The following is a 16,800-nucleotide window of genomic DNA, read 5'->3' as shown; positions in this document are numbered from 1 at the left end:
GCAGCAGGTGACAGAGCCCTCTACAGCGCCCCACAGATTTCCAATGTAAATCTGTGGTGAAAAATGGAACTGCAGCGCCCTCTCATAGAGAGCCATTTGGGCAGATTTCTGGCTTCCCCGCTTATTTCCACGTGACGTTACCTCATTTAAACCTCGCTCCAGACCAAGACGATATCAGTCCGCTTCAGATGTGTCTGCAACAGGTCAGTAACTAGTTGGCATGTCTGTTCTGTGGAGTAGCATATTAAATCAATGAGCGTATAAATCCTTTAGTTTAAACGTGCTAATATGAATAGATTTTATATACAGTAGTTCTGTTGTTTTATGTTTTTCTGAGAATAGACATAACTTGTAACATTCTAAAACAACATTTGGACGCAATAAATACTACATTAAGGCAATTCTAAGATGGCTTTCTATGCATTTGTTGTGTCTACTAAAGTCTGTCAATCATCATTAGAGCGCCACCCTCAGGTTGAATAACGCAAGGACAGGACACTAGAATTCTGCCAAAAGTGTATCTGATGTGTTCAGCAATTGGGATATAAAGCTTACAAAATGTTTGTCATAAACTAGCGCTAAGACCCAGAATCTGCCCTACCTAAATTTATGGCCAGGAGCCACTACTGCATTTATGTAGTTGCTGTGGAGTTGATTCAACTCATCGACTAGCATGTGCCGTCATGTTAAACTTTTGTGCAAATCCGGTGTTGAATTGACCCTCCTTTGTGAAGCAGTCCGACGTAAAATGAAGGCATGATAACAACACTCTACTACAACTCTTCCTCTTCCCTAAAGCAGCCCGACATGGCCTCTCCCCCTTTTTTTGCATGTTCCCAGGGGCGGGGTTTATGAACATTTTGGGGTTAGTGATGTCACCAACCCAGGAAGAAGCTCGTTGTAGTCCCTACCAGCCGTTTCTTGTAGTCCTTAAAAAGCGATTTCTGTAAACGAAAATATCTCCTTTGCATTGAACTTTGAGCATCGTTACTTTGCAGATGTTGTTTATGCTCAAACAGCAACATTACACACTAACTAAAGTTAAAAAAGTGAAATCATAATCAAGGACCCCTTTAAATTTGGAGGAAAAATTTTTAAAAGTCAAAAGATATAATATTTATTAAAAGGTAATATATGTAATTTAATTACACTTACATTTAAACTTTTTTTTATTATTCATTCATTATCAACCTATATGCTAATTTACAGGAATTAGTCAATCTGATTTTATATTTCTAATTTTACATGCCATTTTTATTTTTCATTTTTATATTTGTATATAATTTTCAAATGTTTCTGTTTATTTCCCTTAATAATAGGACAGATGACTCAACCAGGGTTATTATTGTTAACTAAAACAAAAACCATAAAAAAACTTACTTGAAATAAAGTTAACTATAATAAAATGAAATATTAAAAAATGTAAACATTTTATTTCAACTAGCTGCCAAGACAACATTTCTTAGTTTTTGTTTAGTTGAAGTACTAGTAATATTACTAAAACTAAACTAAAACCTAAAACTTAATAAAACTATATAGGCATATTAAAAATGACAAAAACAACCAACTACTAATTCAAAATAATAACAAATTCTATAATAGTATATTGATGATACTTAAAATATCACTGAATGCAACATCATCTTGTCCATGCTAAACTAATCTTTAACTATATTACAATTTAATTACATGCACATTATTATTTATAAATAATAAAGATTTCACTCTGGTATATGTACTTTTTTTGTCCAATCTGGTCTGAGGAAATTTATTCTGAAATGACACCATCAGTAAGAACCAATGGACAAACCGCTCAAATATTAAAAGATAAATGTTTGTTTTATCCCACCTTGCTACCCGTCTGCCCTGCTCAGTGCTGAAAAGTACACACATTTGCTCTGCTGTGGACTGCTGTTTTCCTCTCTTTTAGCACAAGACGAAAACATGATTAAAGTTTTGGCTGTTGTAAGTTTAACTGCATTTCTCAGCTGCTATGGTACGTTTTTTCCTCTCTTTGTGGTCCAACAATTAAAACAAACCTTTAAACTTGAATAGACAAAAGAAGCATTTATGTGATAGCTCTAATAATAATGTTCTGGATATATAGTGACAACTATTGACATTGTCTTTTTTTCAGTTTCTCTGTAGTTGTTAATGATTCTGTCTTTGTTTTGAAGGCGTGCAGAGTGCTGAACTATCATATAATGACTTAAGTGAACAAATCCTCAACTCTGGGACTGTAGTTTTTTTAGACTTCCTGGAGAAAGTCAGAAACGCTACAGAGAAAATAGTGAAAGATGATCAGTTCAGAAAAACTAGGTAAGACCAGCTATGGATAATATACCTTAAACTTCCAGATCATAACCTTTTTCTGTGTTTTTACAGGATCACTGTCCAAAGACTCGTAAAAAACTTAAATAATTTTGCTAAACCAATGAAAAATGCTGAGAGCGGGAGTCAGGATAATTCAACTATATCACTACCGTAAGTAAGTCCAACGGTCACAAATACTTTGTAATGATACTAACTTTGTTTATTCTAAGCACAAGTCATGAATACAAATCACAAATTAACTAGTTAAAAAGTTTACATGATTCTTAACATGGATCGAAAAGAAGGAGGGGCCCGGGAGGGGGGGGGGGGATCACTGGATCCGCACACTGGATCACTTGTTTCATACAGTTTTTGAACGAATTTCATCATATAGATATATTTAATCAATAGGCCTAGAAACAATCTTTATCAAGCGTTACATTAGTTTCTCCTGACCATAAACGTAGGTAGGGCAGATTCTGGGTCTTAGCGCTAGTTTATGATAGCGTAAACATTTTTGCATGCTTTATATTCTAATCGCTGAAAACACGCCGAACGCTTTTGGCAGACGTTGCGTTATTCGGCCTGAGGGTGGCGCTTTAATGTTGATTGACACACGACACGACGTGTTTAAAAATATTACAAGTTGTCAGTGTTTTATTTGTTACACAATACCGAGAACTCCCCAAAAACTTCCAACTCAAATTAGAGAAACATATTTAATTCAAATGAATATGACTTTTCTAAAAAGAAATAGGTCTATTATCGATTTGTTTTTGTTATTAGGAAAATTTTATATTCATCAAACTAAATGGAAAACCCAATTTTGCTAATTTTCAAACAGCCTTTAAAGTCTAAAAATCGAAAAGCCCAAAGATCTTTGCTAAGTGAGTTTAATGTTTATGATGCCCTTTAATTTTAAGTTAATTTGTTTTGTTTCTTTTTATTTAAATTATTGTTGTGTTTCAATTTATACTTACAAAATGTGTGAAATGTGTCAGGAACGTGCTGTTGAATTCTGCAGTTTTGAAAGTTTAATAAAAAGAAGCTGTGGAGGAATTCCAGTGAGGAAAAGGAAGTCATGTCTGTTCTCTTACCAAACATAAAACAAACACAACAGTAGGCTACTATAAAACTTAAATCTATTCACACAAGCACGTTTAAACTAAAGGATTTATATCAACATTTTATTAATTTTATACGCTAGTCCACTTATGTACTAATGATGCCAACTAGTTACTGACCTGATGCAGACGAATACCAAAGTCCCTTTATTCTATAGTCTTTGCTAATACACACATAGCTGAAGCGGATTGATATCGTCTTGGTCTGGACTGGAGCGGGACAGCCTGAAATCTGCCCCAATGGCTCACAATTACAGCACGCTGCAGTTCCATTTTCACCACAGATTTACATTGGAAAACTGTGGGGCGCTGTAGAGCTGGGGAGGGCTCCGAGACCGGCCGCCCCACTTAGTATACATGTCTGCCAAAGCCATTCGTTAAATTTTAATATCCTGCTCACTTTTCAGTTTATATAGAGGTCTATGTTTGGATGAATATTTTAGTATGGCCCTTAAGAAGCTACAGATGATATTTACTTTTCATATTTAATTAAGTCAGATTTATTTATATATAGTGCTTGAAAGATTGTCTCAAAACAACTTAACATTTTAATAAACAGGTAAATAAGAGTGTTAACATACACTGTAAAAGTAATACGCTCTATCTACTCAATACAATTATGGCAACAGATTACAAGCAATATTATTAATTAAATTCAACATATATAAGCATTAAGTTAAAATTAATCAAATTAGTTCCTTAAAAGTCAACCATTTAAAATGTGTAAAATTGACAAACACCATTACAAAAACCACAAACTGACATAAAAAGCAAAGTCAAACTTCCCAACTAAATGAAAGACTGATCACCATAATGGTGACCAAACATTTTCAATAAAATCAACATCAAATTCTAAACCTCATTTTTGATTTTTGATTTTGTTAATATTTTTTTTCTGTAGAAAAAACAAACTTAAATAGTGATGAAAACCAAAATATTAAATGTCACAGATGTATATTTACAGAGTAATCCACTATTTTGTAGAGAGGGGTCAAAATGACAATTTTCACCTGAGATTTGGAGCCAATTTACAGGGGTGTAAAAATGACTTTAAAAAGATGGCAGCATCATTATTTTATTTTTACACAGATATTGATAGGTCTGTTAGTAAAATCTTTTGACTTTTACCAATGTTTGTTTCATTATATGCCAACAGTGACCGTTCAAAAATGGTAAAAAGCACTTTGCCTCAAGTTTGCATGCCTGTAATTCAAGAAGTATTAAAGATATCTTAAAATCTTTTTAGATTCTGGTTCTTAAAAACAAACTTTCCTTTTGGTATCTTCATTTTAAAGGCCCTTGATGGTTCAGTCCCAGAGATATGGAGATCTTAATGAGGCTCCATAAGTAAATTGGTAAATTGTACACATTTTCAGTGGTCAAAAAACAAATCTGGGTCACTTTGCATACAGCTGATACTTATTTTATTTTAAAGAGGAATATCTGAAGAACAAATGATGTTGAAACTAGAAATGTGTCTCATCTTTTTCTATCATCTCAATTGCATAACATACCTGTCTGAGTGTCATAAATATTCCTTTTCCAAAGTTTGCATGCCTGTAACTCTAAAAGTATTCAAGATGTCTTAATATCCTTCTAGATTCTCATTCTTAATAAACTTTCCTTTTGAATCCTTCATTTCAAGGCCATATAGTTCAGTCCCATAGATATGGGGATCTCAAAGCAGCTCCATGTTCAAATTGTTGAATTTTGCCCATTTTAGAATGATTTTTACCACCTGGTTATAGTTATCATTCTTGGTGTGAACAGGCCAAAATAAAGAACAATTTTGTCTTATTTTATTTATGGAGGATTTTTGATGATTTAAAAATATATATTTATTTTGCCTGTTCTTTGTTTCACAGGAGATTTTTTTCATTCATGGCTGATTTTACAGTTGGGGCAACGATCAGGGAGATCTTTGACAAGTTTTTCTTTCCGTAAGAGCTTTATTATCTTTACACATTCTTAAAACACCAAATGAGCTCGTTTAATTCTGAAAAGTTCTCTGAAACCTAATATAATACCCATGAATGTGCTTTTCTTCTACAGCTATGTGAACAGTTACCGTCAGAGCTTTAAAAACGAGACGATGATGGAGATCTGGAAGTAAGCATGTGTTCATTGAGAGTGGAGAACACAAGGTCCAGTGTTCCTTTGTCAAAGTGCTTGTCCAAGATGTGTTTGTGCACTCAATATAATGGCCTTATAAACCCACCATCCACGCCATCCACCTTTCAGGTTTTGCTCATAACTTGATTTATTCATCTGACTTCTTGCAGAGAAGTGGAGTCATACTATCTTCCAGGAGCCCCTCCAATCTACAGTAAACCCATGGAGTTCTTCAGTTACCTTCTGGGCAAGGCGTATGACCTCACTATATCTTTATTTAAACTTGTTTAATGCTGTATTTACAACATTATCAGCAATAAGCTATGAGCAGATTCTACAGAGCCCCTAAAGGGATATGGTTAAGGAAAAATTATGAGATTGGAGGAAAAATTATGTCAATGGTTTTGTGTTCTCTCACAAATGTTTTGTGTTCTCCTGAGAAACTTTCATTCGCTTCCAAAGAACACAAAAGTTTTGCAAGCAGACGCAAAGTTCCTTGAGCGAACGCAAAGTTTCTTGGGGGACTACAATAATTTTGCAAGGGAATGCAAAGGTTGGGCGAGCAAAAGCAAAGTTCCTTGGGAGAATGAAAATGTTTTGCGAGCAAATGCAAAGTTTCTCAAGGAAAACCAAAGTTTTTTGTGGAAACGCAAAACTTTTGCAAGGGAACGCACAGATTTTGCGAGTGAAAGCACAGTTTCTAATGGGGGAATGTAAAAGTTTCTCGAGGTAGCACAAAGGATTTGCAAGTGAAATGGTAAGTTTCTCGGGGGAACGAAAACTTTTGCACAAAGTTTCTCAGGGGAAAGGGAAACTTTTGCGAGGGAATGCAAAGGTTTTGTGACGGAACGAAAAGTTTTTGGGGGAACGCAAAGGTTATACGAGCAAACGCAAATTTTCTCGATGGAATACAAGCGTTTTGTGAGGGACCGCAAAGGTTTTGTGAGTGAAAGCAAAGTTTCTCGGGGGAACACAAAACCTTTGCGAGAGAACGCAAAAGCATTGACACATTTTTTCCTCCCATCTAATTTTTTTTCCATCACCATATCCGTTTAGGGGCTCCGTAAATTCTCTGATGATTAGTAAAACATACCTTTTACAAAATAATTTTACTTGTAGTTTTAAAGTGTTGCATATTAAAAGTAGCATTCTGTATTTTGACATCTAAAAGGGTGGTGGGATCCCAGCTGGTGTACATGATCGAAGCTGGGGTGGAGACTGTTTCGGACATTGGAATAATAAACTTTAACCAACTTCATAAGGAGTAAGAGCTGTTTTAAAACCATGCTGTTACAGCAAATAGAAACTATACTGGATTAATGATGCAATAAAATGGATGCATTTTATATTATTGTCCTCCAAACTAAGTGTTGGGCTAAAATGCACACATAAGCCCAAAACAAAAATGATTATATTTCAGAAAGTGTCATTTTAACCAATCGTTGTCTCCTCCAAAGAGTGCAGGTGGTTATGGATCAGATTAGACAGAAGGCCTTTGAAATTTCAATTTTGGAAAGGCAAAAAGAGAAGAATGATTTTCTTATATCATTAAGGTAAGAACCTTTGCTAATATTAATGACAAACTTTAGTATTGTAGGCTACTTAATGACATCTCTAAATAACCATTTTTATTTTCTATGTGTTTTTCTAGAACCGCATCTGGACTGATTGTTTTTTACTGGGATAAAGTTTTGGAACACACTGGAAGTCCGTTGTTCCATGCGATATACTTGGATTCTATGAAGTAAGATTATGATACAATGCAAAGAAAATAAAATAAAATAAAAAATTTAATTGGCAAATATTGATTGACAGGTTAAGAAATATAAAGTAAAATGATCATTAAAAAAAACACCCTGCATTTTTTATGTTACAGGCAATGGGCAGAGCTGACTGAGTTGAGAAATACAAGTGAAAAGTATCATGTGCTTTTAGACCCGGATACAAGGAATTATTTACTGAAGTAAGTAAGACAGATACTCAAATCATTTAAACCACTACATAACTAATACCTAGGCATTTCTCATATTTTCACGCTACTAAAACTATTTCATAATTATCATTAGCACCACTGTCATGATCCTTCTATTGTGTTCCCCTGCGAAATATAGTTTTTTCTCCCACCTCATGTCTTTTCCATCAAAAAAGTTTTGTGAACGTATGCAAAGTTTCTCGGGGGAATGTGAAAATTTTGCAAGTTTTTTTTGGAGGAATGCAATACTTTTGAGAGAGAACGCAAAAGTTTTGCAAGCGACCACAAAAGGATTTAAATATAATTTTTTTTTTTTTATAATTTAAATATAATAGGGCAGGGGTGTCAAACCCTCTTGGAGGGTTTATTTAACCACTGTCTCTTGGGTTTATTTAAGGGCCGTTTCTTAATATGCGTTCTTAAGCGATCTTGCGTCTTTGTGTTCGCGTACTACGCCATGATCAACTGTCAAAGTTAAATTCCAGTACTCAAGAACGCAAGTACAGAGGATGCATGATGTTCTTGATATCGAGGATGCATCGAATGCAGAGAATCTAACCGTTAGAAATCCCAGAAGAAACTGCAGGCGGACAACATACGGAAACTTAAACTTCTCGTTCTCACCTAAGAGATTCCCGTTGCAAGCTCGCAAATACGTGACGTCTCGTGAAAGTAAACATTTGTCCACTTGTTTTGCTTAATTTTAATTAAGTAATAAAGACCTGGAGAAAGACTGAAGTGTTTTTATTAGCATATTAAAAAAGAATCTTAACATTGACAAAGCATAGGTAGGCCTAACATTAAACATCCATACTCGTTTTCACAAATACACGCGATAAAATAAAATAGCAAATAATATGAAAATAAATGTCTGTAATAATAAGAAAGAACTGTTTTCATAGGTTATGACATATGTTTGTGATGTTATTTTGTATTTATTGTGCATTGGACTCTACTTCTGATATGCTGAGACAGTCAGTTGAGCAACAAAATCGCAGCACATCTCAATTCTCACAAGGATGCGCTCTGTGTCCTCCTGAGTTCGTTCTTTCAAGGTTGCCTGGCAACAACAAGAACACAAGTCCATTATTTGCATTCTGGGGCCGTTCACACAGAACGCGTTTTTCTATTCCAATGCGCTACTTTCCCATTGTTTTTCACGCGCTTGACGGACGTGCATGACCGTTACGCTCGCGTCTTTTGCAGTGCCTCGCACATGAGCGCCGCGTTTTTAAGACGCCGTGTCAAGTTAAAAGAGTTTCAACTTTTACACGCAGTGCCGCTCATCAATGTCAGTTCCAAAACAGTGGACCAATCAGAAGAACTCGGAGGCGGGGCAAGCGTTGCGAGCTTCTGTTTACAGTAGCAAGTTGGCATGTCAACTGTTTTATTTGACGGCAACATGGCGGAGGAGGCGCTCATTATTATCTTATTTTCTTTTTTTCCCTGTCAACTCACATCTATCAATTCTGCTGTTTGCCTATTTCTATTATTTTCGTTATTGTCGTTATTGCATCACGTCTCAAAAGCGCGTCTCGAGACCCTCGTGTTTTACGCTGCGCTTTTTTAAAAACCATTCCTGAGCGCTGCGTCTCGCGTTTTTAGACGCAAAGACGCGTTCTGTGTGAATGGCTCCTTAGAATTGAGAAAGTGCCAGGGTTTAGCTCCAACCCTAATTAAACACACCTGAACCAGCTAATCAAGCTCTTCCAGGCAGGTGTTTTGGAGCTGGTTGGAGCTACACTCTGCAGGACAGGTGCCCTCCAGGAGCGGAGTTTGACACTTGTGATTCAGAGCTTGTGTAGAATTCTGTTGAATGTTCTTAAATAAAGCAATCAGAGGTGTAAAGAGTACCTGAAAACCATACTTAAGAAAAGTAAGTGACTCCACTAAGTCACTAATTCCAATATAACTTGAGTAAAAGTTTAAACCCTGGTTTGACAGACAAGGCTTAAGCCTAGTCCCAGACTAAAAATAGCCAAAAAGATACTTAAGTACAGTAACTAATTACATTTACTCAAATAAATTTACCCAAGAATCCATGGTTTACAATGAATTTAGAACAGCTATGGGCTGTTGGTAGGTACGAAGCTTGTAACTGATTCCATTTTTCTTTTCTAGTTGGACTCAACGTCATTTTGATAAATTTATTGACGCCTTGGCCCTGGAATATTATAGTCGTGGAAATGAAGCTCTTGGTTTGGACAGATTCAATCAGTCTAACTGGTAAATAGACATCGACACTGCATGAAATTAATTGAACATAATTTATAATTAATAAATATGTAACAATGTATCTGATACTTTAGATTTTATTTGTAAGAGCTTAAGGAAATGGCAGTTATTGATTCAAAAGTTGTTCATGTGTTGTTTCAGATGTGAATGACACGTAAACATGTAGATAAACTTCATAAACATCTGTCATAAACATCGGTAAAAAAAAGATCCCTCCATTTTGTTCTGCACATTTCACAGGGCTATTGTCAAAAGCGCTGTTGTTTACTCTCTTCCTGTTTATGAAAAACTGTCTGAAGTCGGCTTTGGGATTACTGAGATCAACAGGTTTCTTCACAGAGTTAATCACATAACCCTTATTCTTGAAGGGAACGATGCATCACCCACTTTCAGGTCAGGAACAAGAAACATTACTCCTATTTATCCTATTTTATAATTCAATTATATCACATTGAATTAATATGTAAATCTTAAAATAGTAATACATTGTTTTTATTTGTTGTTCTCTGTCTTACAGACAGACCTTCTTGGAGAGCAGTATTTGGGGAATTTTGGATCTGCTTAGTCCAGTCATTGAAGAGGAGAAATCCAGAAGTGAAGATAATCAACTGTTACTGCCTTTGCGGTAAGACAATGTGAAAAAAGAAGCCTAAATGCTTTGTGCTCTGTATGTAATGCATATATAATATATTCCTCTTCAGTAATTGTCCTTTGTTTGCTATAGTGTAATTAGGAAAGTGTTCCTCGATGTGTGGGGCTTTTTTCTCCTCATTGATGGATACAGAGGTTTTGATGAGACTGAACACCAGCAATCAGTGAAGTAAGAAATGTACGGTATTTTTATCCTCTTTATATATCCAGTGTGGGGAGGTTGGAAATCTGGTTAAGACACTGCCTGATTCTGAGATGCTTTGTTGACTGAAATTTGGCATGTTATGATTTTTGTCAGTTTATGAAGTGAGCAATCAAATAATAAATAAGAAATTGCATAACTTATATTTGACAGTGAACTGAACCATCTGAGGAGCGTCGTCATTAATGAGCTGTTGAAAAGTAAAGCATTTACTCGAAAGCAGCTTGAAGAAGCACCAAAGTAAGAGGAAAGATGTTATTTTAGGAACAATGATATATTTATGAATGCTTTGCTCTATATCTGAAAATATAAATATGTAGAGACATGTAGAGTCATTCCCCTTTTTGATTTAATGATTTCAGCTTTGTTTGACCTTTTAGAAATCAGTTCATATTTGACAAGCTTTCTTATTGTTTTTTGGTGTTTGAATCATAAAGGAACTTTATTCAAGCCATTCATCAGATCCTGGAGAAACTGAAGCAGTATACTGACCTGTTTGATGACTTTGATAAAAAGATTGATCCAACTGCTTTGTAAGATTTATCATTTTCTTACCATATTTGTGTTTGAACAGAAGACATATAGATATTAATTTATATTGCAAGTACCACTGATGTCAAGTACAGTCTAGCTTCACAAGTTTTATTTTTCCCTCAGAGCCTTCGAGAAGTCACTGCATCGCACAAACGTAATGTTTCATAAAGTCTGGGATCACCTGTTGGAGTAAACTCTCTCTATGAAGGAAAAGTCAGGATTGTATGGAGGTTTGTTTCCATCATGGAAAACAAAATGTAATTGTGACCTTTTTATCTGACTCTTTTTCTAGCAATTGCGAATTTAAACCTCACAATTTTGACTTTTTTCTCAGAATTAAGAGATAAAAACTTGCAATTGTGAGTTAAAGTCCAAATTGTGAGATATAAACGCAATACTAAGTAAAAAAGTCAGCTCACAATTCTGACATTTTCTGGCAATTGCATGCTTATATCTTGCAATTCTGACTTTATAACTTGCAATTGTGAGTTTATATCATGCAATTCTGAGAGAAAAAGTAAGAATTGTGAGATAAAAGTCGCAATTACTTTTTAATTTTTAGTCTGTGGCAGTAACAAGCTTTTTTTATGATTGCAACTGCTGCCAAATTAGGATTATACCAGCAATGTATTAACATTAACATGCTGTTATTGAGATGAAAAAATACTAGAATAATTACATTAGTAAATATGGAGTAAAATAAGTTTGTTACACTGTTAACTTTGCTTTCACAGTTTTAATAAAACTGTCTATTTAGATTTGTTTTACTTGTTTTTTGTTATCACATTAATTAAAAAAGCTTAATATCTTGAGGTCAACAATATCTGGATCTATTTTCATGTGTTAACATTTAGCAAGTGCAAATTAGTGCAAATGCTGGTTGGTGGCATTTTACTGACCCTAAAAACTGCTGTTGACTGAAGAAATATTGAGCACACATAACCATGGACTTTCACACTGATCTATATTATTGAAGTACACTGAACTGATGGCCTACATTCAATTTAATAATTGACAGATTCCATTTCTTGCACAAAACATTCATCAGCCCTTGAAATCTGACATTGTCAGAACCATATTTACTGTCAAATATTCATACAGTTTACTATATATATGGTTACACATTATTTTGATAGTTCACTTTATACATTCTAACTTTAAGTATCTTTTACATGTCAACTAACTCCTATTAGAGTATTAGTAAACTGTTAGGTTAGGGTTAGTAGAATAAAGGCCAGTTCACACCGCACCGACAGATGCCGACATAGGGCAACAGATACTTTGTCGGAATCTGTTGCCATCTGTCGGTGCTTGTTTTCGCCGATTGAACTTGCTGAATCAGTGTTAGGATGTCTGTAATCTGATGGTCTGATGGTGCAGTGTAAAATGATCTTAAGTTGACATGAAAGTTACTTATAGTCAGTAGAATGTCCATTGGAGGACCATCAAAATAAAGTGTTAGCAGATATTAAACAGAGAGTCTATTAATACTCTGACTGGTAGTTGCAAAGTTATTTATAGTTAGTAGAATGTCTAAAGAGGAATATTGAAATAAAGGTTTGGGTCAGGTTGAAGTTTTTGGTCGGGCCTGATCAAAAACTTCAACCTGACCCAAACCTGATGTTGATTAACTTTCAAATAAACATGTTGTGTCTGCTCTACTGTGTCTTTACGCTCTCTTCAGAGAAGAGTTTACACTGAATTGATTCCCATGATTGCAAGGTAAATTCAGTAGGTTTGTGCACAGATGAAAGTTCATCAATGGAGATAAAGCTCAGTCTAGGTTTTGACTCTGACGTTAACGGACAGTCCACAGTGGACATGTTGTGATCTTTTTTCTCTTATTCAGTTTTTTGTTTTGAGAAAGAAACAGCAATATGAATAAGTCACTGGCCATCTTAATCTTAGCTGTTCTTCTCTCTAAAGGTAAGCTAATGTTCTTTTCTTAGGTTTTATTCATTCATAAATTATTCATTCATATATTTCTTCATAAATTCATTGTAAACAGGTGGTATTTGATCTCTTATTAGACACAGCAGCTCTCGTAAAAGAGTGGCAATCTTAATCTCACAATGTTTTTTTGTGCTGTGGTCATATCTAGCACTTGATAAAGTCATTGAATGTTACTATTGCTTATTATAATTTAGTTGATTCTGATTTCTTATACAGGTGTGGAGAGTGTGAGCCTAACAGATGAAGACTATGAAATGGCAGACAAACTCTTCACATTGGGAGCTGAAGGATTTTTGAAATACTTGGACAATTTAAAAAAGGCAGCAGAGGTGGTTGTGGAAGAAAATAAGATAAATAGAACAGGGTAAAACCAGAGATGTATGAAGCAGGGTTATTATTGTTTATAAAAATAAAACTATTAAAAACATTTCTGTTAATTGAAATAAAGCTTGAATAAAATAAAATATAAATATTAGAAAAATTAGAAATGTTGCCTTGCAATAAACTGAAATAAGTTGAAGCACTAAAATGATTAACTAGAAATAAATAAAAAAATAAATAAACCTAAATGGCAATATTTAAAAAAAATAAACAAAAAACTAAAATTTAGCGTAAATAGCATTTAACAATTATTGCTATTTTCGCTTAGTGTAAATAGCATCTATTGCTATTTGCACTTTTTCACTGCTGCACTAAAATGATTAATAAAAACTAAAATGAAATAAAAAATTAATCATAAATAGCAATATTAAAAAGAAAACAATTATAAAATGAAAAAAGCGCATCATGAAATTACTATAAATTAAACTATTAAAATGAAAACTAAAAACAATCAAAATAAAAACTAATTTCAAATATTAATAGAACTAATATGAATACTAAAATAATGGGATGATGTACAGTTAATATGCACTGTAAGAAAAAAATTGTTTATGGACATTTTCTTCATCGCTAAAACAACACAATGCAATGCGTAATATAAAATCCATGAAAACACCTGTGAAAAATCAATACGGAAAATTTCTTCACAAAAACACTTTACATTGGACCATGTTTTTACAGACTTTTCTTAGAGCCTGGAGTGTAAATTCAGTACCTCCTAACATAACCCTTGTTTTTTGTACAGAACTGATATGCAAGATTTGTGGATTTCTCTGAAGGAGATGGTCGAGAGGGTCAGTGCTGAGGGAAGAGTTAAAGGACAAGATAATTTCATTGTGTCGCTGCGGTAAGTAGAACTTTATCCTTTGGATACAAAAGGCCGTTTGCATTTTATAATTATATACTGAACTTGAAATGCTGATTAATAAGGCTGAACATGAAGATTTAAGGAACACATATTTTCTATTACTGAACTATTTCAAACCATTCTGATAACATCTGGGTTTTTTTTCCTTTATATGTGTTTATCAGTATTTTTTGCAGACTGGGTTCGCTTTTTGGAGAGGGTCTGTTTCGCCTGTTTTCAGCATTTACTTCAGACAGATATGGGATTCATCAGGATGAGGGCCCGGTAACAGAACATCCTGAAGACATTTATGGGCTCAATCAGTATGAGGGCCATTTGGCCAATTAACATATATTATTATATATTTTTTTATTTTTACAACATGCAAACAATGCAAAGGAATTAATGCAAAGCATGCTGAAAATGAATGGGTTTGAATGTGTCTGATGTTGCTAAATATATTTTTATTAAAAAAAAAAATCTTGAGTAAATGTCCTGACTCGTGTCTCAAAAGCCTGATTAATATGCCTCTGATCTTCTTACAGAGAATTAGGCGTCTTCAAAGGGATCATCAAAAACGAGACATTGGTGGACCTCTGGAAGTAAGCATGTGTTTTTTTTGTCTGCAAGACGATTGAAAATATTTGATTTGAAATAGCTATAGAGATGTGTCCACTGAACAGTTCAGATCGACCACCTCTAACATGCAGATCAACCTTCTCAAGATTTATTTTCAATCACTGATAACTCAAACATAGCTCATCAGTTTTGTTTAATGCAGATATGTGGAGTCACGCTACCTTCCAGGAGCTCCACCAATCTACAGCGATTACGTGGGGTTCCTCGGTCACCTTCTGTCCAAAATGTATGACCTCAAGCTTCTTTCACACTCTTTCTTTCCTATTGTGAAAGAATACATATATATATATATATATATATATATATATATATATATATATATTATATGACAAAAAATATATTATTTTGCGAAATCAAACTAAGTTATAATTATACACCGATCAGGCAAAACATTATGACCACTGACAGGTGAAGTGAATAACACTGATATTCTGACAAGGGTCAAATTGTGATGGCTAGACGACTGGGTCAGAGCATCTCCAAAACTGCAGCTCTTGTGGGGTGTTCCTGGTCTGCAGTGGTCAGTATCTATCAAAAGTGGTCCAAGGAAGGAACAGTGGTGAACCAGCGACAGGGTCATGGGCGATAATAGCTCATTGATTCACGTGTGGAGCGAAGGCTGACCCATGTGGTCCGATCCAACAGACGAGCTACTGTAGCTCAAATTGCTCAAGAAGTTAATGCTGGTTCTGATAGAAAGGTGTAAGAATACACAGTGCATCACAGTTTGTTGCGTATGGGGCTGCATAGCCGCAGACCAGTCAGGTTGCCCATGCTGACCCCTGTCCACCGCCGAAAGCGCCAACAGTGGGCACGTGAGCATCAGAACTGGACATCTTGGTGCCAGATACCACAGCACACCTTCATGAGTCCATGCCTCGACGGGTCAGGGCTATTTTGGCAGCAAAAGGGGGAATACAATATTAGGAAGGTGGTCATAATGTTATGCCTGATCAGTGTATATACTATATTTGTGTAATATGTTTGTTTAAAATTTAAAAAAACATTATATATTGAAATGTCTTCACCTGAACTTTGAAATTTTTTTTTACTATTTTTTGAATAAGCACATTTACTAATACATTATTAGTTTCAAAAGTTGTATTTGTTAATAGTTAATGGATGTGAAATAACAAAGAACAATTGTGTTTTTAACTAATGTTGCACTTTATTTTATAGTATGTGTACTTACGTGTTCTTACAGTTCACGTACCTAAGAAAATACTGGGTAATATAAGGTAACTACAGGGGTTAAGTTTAGGGGTATGTTCAGGGTTAGTACCTAGTTATTACCCAGTTACTGTAATTACTGTAATAAGTACATTGTATGTGCATGCGGAACATCTATGCTACCGATTAATAAATACTGTAATTGCTCATTTTTAACAAATGTTAACTAATCAAATCTTATTGTAAAGCATTACTAACAAGTTATTTTTCATATTGACAGGAAATTGTTTTCTTTGTTGTAACAGGATCGCACATCCTCGTGTGGTTGAACTTCTAAAAGTTGTTTCAGAAGTTGGAAAGATAGACATTAGTCAACTTTTTGACGAGTAAGACATGTTTTGTTATGCATTGCTTTGTTACAGCACACTAAATCAGTGACACTTCTGTCATTTAAATTGTTTCTTTCATGCAGGTCCTTTTTCCTGTAGAGTAAAACATGAAAATACACTCGGATGACAAATATAGATTTTTGTAGTTCATCATTTCATTCTCAATAATGCTTTTTAGAGCACAAATGGCTATACATCTGGTCAAAGAGAAGGCCATGGAAATTTACACCTTAGAGAGGCAGACAGAGAAGGATGAGTTTCTAATAACATTGAGGTAA

The 16,800-nt window shown here is 34.7% G+C and overlaps 1 protein-coding gene across 12 annotated transcripts in view; it reads left to right on the top strand.

Annotated features, from left to right (window-relative positions):
- Positions 1-1,833: 1,833 nt before the first annotated feature.
- The window catches only part of LOC127501703 (uncharacterized), a 39,629-nt gene continuing 24,662 nt past the window's right edge, over positions 1,834-16,800 (top strand). For 2 of the 12 annotated variants that reach the window (XM_051873865.1, XM_051873864.1), the window contains exons 1-11: positions 1,834-1,996; positions 2,178-2,319; positions 2,386-2,484; positions 5,303-5,377; positions 5,490-5,546; positions 5,720-5,803; positions 6,721-6,813; positions 7,007-7,102; positions 7,201-7,293; positions 7,426-7,512; positions 9,643-9,747. In XM_051873865.1, the coding sequence (XP_051729825.1) occupies positions 1,945-1,996; positions 2,178-2,319; positions 2,386-2,484; positions 5,303-5,377; positions 5,490-5,546; positions 5,720-5,803; positions 6,721-6,813; positions 7,007-7,102; positions 7,201-7,293; positions 7,426-7,512; positions 9,643-9,747 (983 nt within the window). In that variant the 5' untranslated portion in view covers positions 1,834-1,944. Of the gene's footprint in view, positions 1,997-2,177; positions 2,320-2,385; positions 2,485-5,302; positions 5,378-5,489; positions 5,547-5,719; positions 5,804-6,720; positions 6,814-7,006; positions 7,103-7,200; positions 7,294-7,425; positions 7,513-9,642; positions 9,748-9,996; positions 10,150-10,273; positions 10,382-10,480; positions 10,577-10,762; positions 10,850-11,046; positions 11,143-11,266; positions 13,070-13,312; positions 13,461-14,222; positions 14,325-14,509; positions 14,648-14,869; positions 14,927-15,105; positions 15,190-16,438; positions 16,520-16,605; positions 16,797-16,800 lie in introns of those variants that run through there. The other 10 variants (XM_051873860.1, XM_051873857.1, XM_051873858.1 and 7 more) reach the window with 10 other exon arrangements.

This window comes from Ctenopharyngodon idella, chromosome 19 (assembly GCF_019924925.1).
Source record: "Ctenopharyngodon idella isolate HZGC_01 chromosome 19, HZGC01, whole genome shotgun sequence".
NCBI lineage: Eukaryota > Metazoa > Chordata > Actinopteri > Cypriniformes > Xenocyprididae > Ctenopharyngodon > Ctenopharyngodon idella.
Note: the sequence above shows the minus strand (reverse complement) of the source record. Positions and strands in the feature narration are given on the sequence as shown.